This window comes from Pseudorca crassidens, chromosome 9 (assembly GCF_039906515.1).
Source record: "Pseudorca crassidens isolate mPseCra1 chromosome 9, mPseCra1.hap1, whole genome shotgun sequence".
Lineage (NCBI taxonomy): Eukaryota > Metazoa > Chordata > Mammalia > Artiodactyla > Delphinidae > Pseudorca > Pseudorca crassidens.
Genome location: NC_090304.1, coordinates 4,963,671 through 4,972,571, shown reverse-complemented (window position 1 = coordinate 4,972,571; position 8,901 = coordinate 4,963,671). Strand labels below are relative to the sequence as shown.

The 8,901-nt window shown below is 56.7% G+C and overlaps 1 protein-coding gene across 2 annotated transcripts; it reads left to right on the top strand.

Annotated features, from left to right (window-relative positions):
- Positions 1-2,031: 2,031 nt before the first annotated feature.
- GAL (galanin and GMAP prepropeptide) lies at positions 2,032-8,504 on the top strand. 2 transcript variants are annotated; one of them, XM_067751716.1, is made up of 6 exons: positions 2,032-2,272; positions 2,546-2,626; positions 3,478-3,532; positions 6,644-6,730; positions 7,019-7,096; positions 8,082-8,231. In XM_067751716.1, exons 2-6 carry the CDS (start codon positions 2,546-2,548, stop codon positions 8,201-8,203), a joined length of 423 nt encoding a protein of 140 aa, XP_067607817.1. In that variant the 5' UTR covers positions 2,032-2,272; the 3' UTR covers positions 8,204-8,231. The 2 variants fall into 2 exon arrangements, with proteins under 2 accessions (XP_067607817.1, XP_067607818.1); XM_067751717.1 differs by lacking the exon at positions 8,082-8,231 and adding an exon at positions 8,252-8,504 and having other exon boundaries at positions 2,034-2,272.
- The last annotated feature ends 397 nt before the right edge of the window (positions 8,505-8,901 follow it).

Sequence of the window (8,901 nt, the reverse complement as noted above, 5' to 3'; positions counted from 1 at the left end):
AAAACACCATTCATAGAATTAGATCAACCTTCACTTTGGCCAGATCCTTAACAAGCTACTATCGTTAGGGAGCAACTGGGATTTTTTTCATGACGACTGAGCTACTGGTGTGGGTGGCGTGGGTAGGGCTGGGGTTAGCAGCTAGAACCCATGGAAGGGCAGGATCAAGGATGCAACATTTGTGGAGTCAAATGAAAGCCAAGGTTAGATGGTCAAGACATTTCCTCTTTTCTTCAATAGTAATGAGATCACCGTAGGATCAGTAGGCGGTGTCCCTTCGTCATCCTCTCTTCTAAGCCTCCTCCTTTTATGAGCCCATCTCACCACCATTAGCTCCTAACCAGCATTGGAGGTGTGCATCCCTTTACTCATTTGTCTTCATTAATTCATTCATCCATCAAATATTTGTCGACTGTTTTGTGTGAGACACCGTTTATTAGTGAGGAGTCATTCCAACTACATATAATAGAAACCCTCCAAACAACATTTGGCTTAAGTAAAAGAAAGGTTTATTTCTCTCTGTTGGGAAACAAGCCTGGAGGTCAGAAGCCCAGGGACCCAGGCTCCTTCAGTCTTGCTGTCATCCAAAGTCATCACCTTGTGGCCCAAAATGGCTGTTCAGCTCCAGCCCTTGCATCCACATTCCAGGCGGGAGGAAGGAGGAAGGGAAAAGGACCAAAAAGGGGGCCTACCTGTGTGATCCCTTTCACCTGGAATGCGCTGGGCCCCACCTGGCCAATCTTGCTCACCTTTCAGGTCAAGCTCCCTGAATACACGTACCTCCTTCTCATGATAATGAAGTGGTTATTTGTACAACTGTTTTTGTGCATTCAGGTCTCCATTAGACTGTAATTTCCGTCTGCTGCCGCAGTCCCCGTGCGGTGCCGGGGGAAGCAACACCTCTCCGGGGACGCGTGGATGAGCCCGTGCTGGACTGTGGCCTCGGTTTTCTCTGGACTCGCTCTTCCTGCTTACCAGGCCCAGGTTGGTGTTTGGTGGTGAACAGGGCCTCTAAGGGAAGATGGGCCAGCTCACAGAGCAAGGATAAAATTATGCTTTCTGTTTGATTTCCATTACTCTAATGGTGACCCATTTTATCTGCCTCACACTGGGCTGTCTTCAAGATGACAAGGTGACAGTGTCTCACCGGGTCACTGCTGAGCGCACAGAGCCCATTATAACGCTGGCCGTGGGTCTCAGCACAGCCTGTGCCGGGAAGCAGGCGCCTGCTATCCGGGGTGCCATCCTCCTTTGTCTAAATGCCTCTGCTGGCCCTGGGGAGTCACAGCATCTCTCCTCGCTTCTGCCTTGCTGGGTCTGCAGGCTTCTGGTGCCCACACCAGGATTTGTACAGAATCCCCTCACCCAGACTGAGGGAGAAGCAGCGACAGTGGGTGTCCCCCCGGGTGCTGTCTTGGTGACAGACCATGTCAACTTAGAGGACCCACATTTGTTCCATGAAGGGAACGTCTGCAGGGACCCCTTCTGGCCCAGCAGCGCCTGAGGGACGTAAGAAGGGCCCACAGCTCTGAGGCGGGGGAGCCAGTCAGCCCCCAGGAACTGAAAGCCTAAGTGCCCCCCTATCTGAGTTGCCCCATTTTAGAAAAACAGGACGGGGTCTGGGCCCCCGAGGACCACTGGGCACCGACCGGGAGGCAGGGAAGCTGGGCGAGCTTTGGCCTCCCGTCCTCCCCCCATGGATGGCTCTGAGGCTGAATCCGCCATCCAGCCGCTGCAAAAGCGTGCGAGGGGGCTGCCCCGGGGGCCCAGGACCCAGCGACCCGCCCAGCTTGGATTGAGGGTCTCTGGCTGCGGAGGGCTCGCTGGCGGCACGCGACGCGGTGCCGAGGTGGGGGGCTCGCTGCTCCGGGGCCGCTAACAGCCAGGTCGGGGGGCTCTCGCGCGGGGTGCGGGGGTCTCTCCGCCGTCCCCGCCCTCCCGCAGGCGCTCCGAGCGCCCCTTGGGAACCGAGTTCCGGTCCCTCCCGCCCACTCGGGCCGGCGAGGGCGCGGGGGCGGGAACCGAGCCCGTGACGCGGCGGAGCGGCCCCGGACGCGCCGCATAAATCGCGGTGGCGGCGGCTCCGGGCGCTGACACGTCGAGGGAGCCCGCCCTGAGCTTCCCGCCTCCGTGTCCCCGAGGCCGCGCCATGCGGTGAGAGACCCCTGCCCTACCCTACTCGACCCGACTCGACGGACGCGCGGCCCCGCCGACATCCCCGGACCCGCTGACGCCCCAGGACCTGCAGATCGCCCGGGCCCCGCCGCTCAAGGTACCGCGCCCCAGGGGACCCCAGCGGGAGGCGGACCCCCTTTCTCCGCCGTCCCCTCCCCGGAGCGCCCACCTGAGGGTGGACCTTCCCTGGGGCCGGCGCGGCGCCTCTGCCCCTTGCCCAGGCTCTCGGTCCTCGGCACCTCGGCTCCTGGCCGCCCTTCCCGCACCCGCGGGGTGGGGGGGGGGGGGTCCGAGCCTCCGCCCGACGTGAGCCCTGGAGACCGAGACCGGCCTCCCCGCGTCGTCCCCCACCGCCCGCCTTCCCTTGCAGATGCCCAGAGGCTGCGCCCTCCTGCTCGCCTCGCTGCTCCTCGCTGCGGCCCTTTCAGCCACCCTGGGGCTCGGGTCGCCGGTAAGTGCAGGCTGGGGAGCGAACGCTCCGCAAGCGGGTCCCCTTCTCTGCAAAGGGGGGCAACCGCATCAGAACCAGGCTCGGGGGAGGGTGGGTGCCTTGTGCCATCAATTCTGCCTCCGTGCGGGCGGGGGTGGGGGGTCTCTGCCGCGGGAAGCTGAGCAGGGAGGGGCCCGGCTCCCGCGAGCAGACCAGAGGGGGCTGGGCGGAGGGCGGCGGTTTCCGCTCAGAGGCTCCCTCCTTTCCTCCTGGCACCTCGCCTCTCCCAGTGTGTAAACAGCCCCTGGCTATCGACCACTAAACGTGGACACTGCTGTACTTGAGGTTAGCGCCTCGGACGAGTGAGAAGCAAATCTCATTCCATTCAGTTCAGTAGAGCCTCAGTACACCGTGTGCGAGCTGGTGTTATCAACAGGTGTTCTCAGCATCACTTAAAAGCGAGTGGGTGCGCTCTGAGTCTGTGGTCTACGGCGCAAAAGGAAGTATTTGATAAAGCAAGTAGTCCTATTTTCATGTCAAATATAGCTTATCTGCAAATCTGGAATTTCTTGCAGCTTCCAAAAGTACATGCATTATTCTAAGTCCTGTGAAGTTCTGAGTGAATTTCACTTAATGTCCTTCTAATTTCATTTAAAGCTCTTGCTTTAACAGTCTGCAACTCTCGGCTTAGTATATGAAAGAGTAACTAAAGTGTGTTTGTAATTTAAGTTCTGTGATTATTTGAAGTAAGTAACTTCACAGGCTGCCATGGTGGGTTATACAAGCAGAAGCGGCCTTTGGGGCTGCTTTGAGCCAGCGCAGCCGGTACCAGGCAAGATTCTTGCCATCTGAACCCCTTTCTCCCATTTAAGGTGAAGGAAAAGAGAGGCTGGACCCTGAACAGTGCTGGCTACCTTCTTGGACCACGTAAGTGATGCGGGTACATGGCCTCCCGACACCGAACCTGCCCTTCTAGTGCTGGCTGTGGCACTTGCGCTCATCCTGCTGTTTCTGAAATATGGGGATGGCCAGTCATCGTTCTGATACCTTGATATTCCAGTTTGAGTCTGATAAAGGGAAACAGGGGAGTCTTCCATGAGACTCTGAGGCAGGATGGTTTCTCTGTAGGTTTAACTGATTCCCTGAAAGGCAGCCCCCCGGATGTCCCAATTCTCAGTCTCCTCCCCATTTGTCCTCCCACCCTTGGGGCACCTCGCTCTTTCTTGAACCCTGACCCATCCTGCAGCCTGCAGCTTGGCAAACCCTCAGGGCCCTCTCCTGCCTTCTCTGCACCCTTCCCCCTTTTTACCCCTGTTCCTCGGCCTGGCCAGTCTCAACTGCTCGGCACATTGGCCAAGGCCTGATACCTCCGGAAGCCTCTCCTTCCTCTGGCTCTCCTGCCCTGCACCCCATGGGACTCCTAGCCTCGGACTTTGCTCAGGCTTTCCCAGGTGACCGTCTTGGAAGGCAGACATCCCTTGGGGCTCTGTTCTGGGCCCTCTCTTGGGTCCCTCTGTGTCTCCCTAAACGTTCCCATCCACTCCTTGGCTTCACAGAGCACCCCAGGTCGACTGACCCCAGCCTTATCTCCATCTTCCGTGAGTCTAAGCCTGGGATAGGAATTCGCAGGTGACCTGGAGAAGCCAAAACATGCTCACCCCAAAACTAAATGCAGAAGGTCCCCTTCCTGCTCCAAATCTGTCCCTGGAGCCGCCCTGCAGGGTGACTGACGCTTGGTGTCTCGTCCTTGATGTGACACCGTCTGGACTCGGTGGGAGTAGTTTGATTACATTCATGGTGCAGAGAATCCCGGGAGTCTAGGGCAGCGGGGGCCTTCAGAGACCCCCTGTCCGCCTGCTGCCTTTACAGGGAGGCGCACCGAGCCCGGGGCCCAGAGACCAGCTCGCTGCTGTGGGATTCCTAAGTGGGCGCAGAGGGCGGCAGGCAGCGGGGGAGCAGGTGTGTGCAGACAGGCCACGCCTCCAGCGCTAAAGGGCACAGCTCTGGGCAGTGCAGGCTACGGCCACTGCGGCCTCCCCTCACCCACTCAGCCCCCACTCTCTGCTCTCTTCACGTCCTCTGTCTGCAGTGACACCTTCAGATTTTAATTGTCCTAAAGGAGGGGGCGAGGGGAGACCTTTCACTTCCCATCCAACCTCCTACCTACTCGTAGCTTTCAAATTTGCAGGCACGGTTGATTTGGGGACATCCATCCACCTTAAAAAAAAATCCTCCTCTATTTATTTCCTACTTTCTTGCCGGAAACGAGGCAAACAACTCATATACAGCTCACATCCCAGTCCTTCCAGAGTCGCTGGGAAGAATGGTCCCCGATTAAACTACCCCGGGAGCTACTTTTAGTTCTTAATCCCCAAGTGTAAGTACAGACTCTTCTCCCCCTGCAGGTGGTTGTTTATCTGACCACCTGGAGGGTGCCTGAGAGCTGGGCTTTGAGAAACACAGGCACGGAAATGACAAAAACTAAACGGGGCCACGGGCAGGATCTGCTGGGCTTCTTCAGTCTCAGATCAAACGCAGCAGCCGGTCCCCACGTGGTCTTGTCACTTCGCCTGCAGGAGGCAAAGACTGATTTAAAGGGCACGAGTTTTCCTGAACCCTTTGCAGCCCTGAGTTCTTCCCCTGAGAAAGCACCTCATCTCTGTGTGCCACTGGCCCGAAAGAAAGAAGGAGCCCTTTAACAGAAATACTTGTCCATGTGACTCTGGCATACTGAAAATGTGTTTATCAAGAAGATTTAGGGAATTCCCTGGCGGTGCAGTGGTTAGGACTCAGCGCTTTCACTGCTGGGGCCCGGGTTCAATCCCTGGTCGGGGAGCTAAGATCCCACATGCTTTGTGGCACGGCCAAAAAATCCTGTTAGAAAACAAGCCGTTTTTCACTATCAGGTTGGATCACCAGAAGCTGTCCGTCTGGACTAGCTGTCTGTCAGGATTCTTTGCAACTTCACACTGTGCTCCTGACTTCTGTTCTCAGGTCAGCATAGAAAATGGCAACATAAAAATGCTGAAGACAGTTTGAGCCTGACTGCACCCAGTGGCCTTTGGAAGCGCCGGGTTACTTATCATTCCTCCACATTTAATGCCAAGACCTCTGTCTCTGGAAAAATGAGTTCGCTTTCTTTTGTCTGGGCTTGGAGATGGTACCAGGCCAGGTAGCCAGAGACCGAGAGCCAGACCTTCTCCTTTAGCCCGGAGAGGGCCCCTCTCAGGCCCTTCTCTTCATTCCAGGGCACTTGGTGGAGAGCCCTCATTCTTTCCAATACTTTTGTTTTTGTTTTTCTGCCCGTGCCGCTCAGCACATGGGATCTTAATTTCCCGACCAGGGATGGAACCTGGGCCCCTGCAGTGGAAGCGCGGAGTCCTAACCCCTGGACCGCCAGGGAACTGCAATTACCATTCCCCTGTGTCACTCCACCCAGAGTGTGCGCCTGCGTGCGCACACACACACACACACACACACACACACACACACACACACTCAACCTCCCTCCTTCCCTCCCCTCCTCCTTCTGTCTCTGTCTGTATCTCTCTCCCCAGCTTCAGTCTGTCTCCCACACAGCAGCCAGTGATCTTTGAGAAATAAAATTCTGATTACATCAGAACTGCAAATCCTGTGGTTCCCCCCCGACCCCATTTTCAGGGACACAGGACTCCAGCCCCTGTCCTCTGCCTGGGAGGCAACCAGCTCAAACTCCAGCCCCCCCGGGGCCCCCTTGGCACTCCCCTCTCCCTGCACCAGGTCTGCGCCCCTGGGGCCGGTGCCCTCTGCTGGCCACGTGCTGCCCCCTCCTGGCTGGAGGCTCCCCTCTTGTTCCGTGGGGCCCCAGCACCTGGAGAAGAGCTGTACCCTGGCCCTGGCACGAGTTCCTCCCTCAGGGTCCACGGAGGACAACCCCCTCTTCCGTGGCCCCCTCGCTTGGCTGTGTTTGTCCGTTGTGTCGCGTGTCGGCTGTAAGCAGCCACGTGCGCTTTCATTACAGTGGCAACACTCAGGTGCTTTCCTCTGATTTGCAAACAGATGCCATTGACAAGCACAGATCATTTCACGACAAGCATGGCTTCACTGGCAAGCGGGAACTCGAGCCTGAAGACGAAGCCAGGCCAGGTGAGAGGACTTTAATCTCAGGGCACACAGGGCAGTGGGGGGTATCAGGCTCCTGCCACCGCTGACCCACAGCCAGGGCCTGAGCTTGGCCCGGTCCCGTCTGTCAGCCACCAGAAATAGGAGCAGCAAACCTGAGGGTAAGCTCAGGGGCGGCCACAGGGGCTCAGGGCCTCCACTGCGCTGAGCCGGGCTCTGAGAGGGAGGGAGGGACACGCCGGTGATGCCCCCAGGTGCCCAGGTCTAAGACAGGCACCAAGGTCGTCAACGCTGATCCCCTCTGGTTTCTAGGAAGCATTGACAGGCGGCTATTGGAGAACAATGTCGTGCGCACGATAATCGAGTTTCTGACTTTCTTGCAGCTCAAAGGTATGTGAAATAGTACCAACATAAAATGCCACCTCTTAGAAGCCTGTGCACATTAAAAACCTGTCAAGAAAGGATTCCACAGACTTCTCCTGGGAAGGAACCATGGTCCACCTACACACCGACAGTCACGCTGGTGGGTGGGGTTACAGGCGGGGGCATGGGAACCAGCTGCAAAGGGGCCTGGTCCATTCACTCTGCTGGACCCACATTTCTTGACATGGTAACAGCGGCTGTACCTTCCGGGGCCTAGTTACTACACACAGTCAGGCTCTGCGTAGACCACCTTAAACCATATCTTGGGAGCGCGGCGAGTGAAGGGAGCCCGCGGCCCGGATTGCCCTTTCACCCTGCGCAGCCTCCAGTGGGGCTGGCTGCATGTAACCCCGACAGCTCTCCATCCCGGGACCTAGTACAGCCCATGGGGGCCTTTCTGTGAAGCATTCAGCCCCAGCACTTCTGTGCCTCAGGGCTGTCATTCATGCCACTGTGAGGGTCAAAGCTGCCCCTGTGGACGGGGCTCAGAGCTCACCACAGGGAGGTGGCCTGGGGACACAGTGGCACGTGGGCCACTTTGAAGGGAGACCTTGGGTGGTCAGGTTCTGCACATCACAGTTTTGTTGTCTAGTTGGAAGAGCGAAGACTAATTCTTGGGTTCTGTTTTGATCCATTTGCTCTCAGGCTCCACTGCCTTAGTTGAGGGACTTCAGGTGGGCGTGGGGAGGGGGGAGGGAGTCGGGGGAGGAGACCTGAGGCCTGTGCTTTTCCTTAGAACCATCCATGGGCAGGGGGACTGTGGGAGAAGAACTTAGAAACCTCAGGACCAAGTAACCGGTCCCCTCTGTTCGAGCCCAGTGCAGGCTTTGGGGAAATCTCTGCTGGAGAAAATCTGCTGGTGACTTTTCCAGTGAGGGGCAGAGGGACTCTTCCGGGTTTTTTGTTTGTTTGTTTTGTTCTGGATGTTGTAACATGGAACTTCTTTCATTAGGAGACATCGAGTTTCATTGCCCAAACAGGAATTACACTCTTTTAGAGTCTGACCGTTTCAAATGCATGCTAAGTATGAGAGTTAAATGTGACACGTGCCTCATCCTGGGTTTGCTGCCGTGAGCATCTCTGCAGAGGACGGGCACTTGAGCTTGGCCCTCCCCTCTGCAGACGCTGGGGCCCTGGAGCGCCGGCCCGGCCTCCCCGCAGTGCCCTCGGAAGGCGTGGAGCAGTCCTAGGAGGCTCCCAGGGCGGTGCGGCTCTTCGTGGGCATCGAAGTCAAGCTCGAAGCCTATGATAATCATACGGCAACGAGTGCAGAGTCAACCATCCCCGTCCTCTCTGCCCTGCAGCTGTGCTCTCATCATTTAAGATTCTTTCCCTTTGGTCATACTTTTGAGCGGCAAATAAAAAACCAGCAACAGCCTGTGATTACCGTTTTCTTCCACACGTGTGTCTTGTTGCCGCTGCCACCAGTGTGTGTTTAAAAGATGATGCTTGATTACAGTCACACGTAATAGAGAGAAGTTTTACACCCAAATTCTACCATCCAGAGCATCTCTGAGACACTTTCTCTCGTCACTCATGTCCAGGGAACAAAGTTATCTTAAGCTGAGTCAAACGTAATTATGAAGGTCAGTCTGTTTCTGAGACAAACAAAACCACAAAACAGACAGAACCCCTGGCCTCGTGGAGTTGATGTTTTAGGGAGATGGGAACCAAGAAGCCTAAAGAAACCCTAAACGTGATAGATGAGAGAACTGTCTGGCGCTTGTGAAGGTGAACAGTGACGACGAGAGGCAGCCGCAGTGCCGGGGCCG

Bases quoted from the DNA above. Each gene is read 5' to 3' on its own strand.
- GAL (XM_067751716.1), top strand. From the start codon at position 2,546: ATGCCCAGAGGCTGCGCCCTCCTGCTCGCCTCGCTGCTCCTCGCTGCG. The intron at 3,533-6,643 runs GTAAGTGATGCG...ATTTGCAAACAG, and splicing joins TGGCTACCTTCTTGGACCAC to ATGCCATTGACAAGCACAGA. The intron at 6,731-7,018 runs GTGAGAGGACTT...TCTGGTTTCTAG, and splicing joins TGAAGACGAAGCCAGGCCAG to GAAGCATTGACAGGCGGCTA.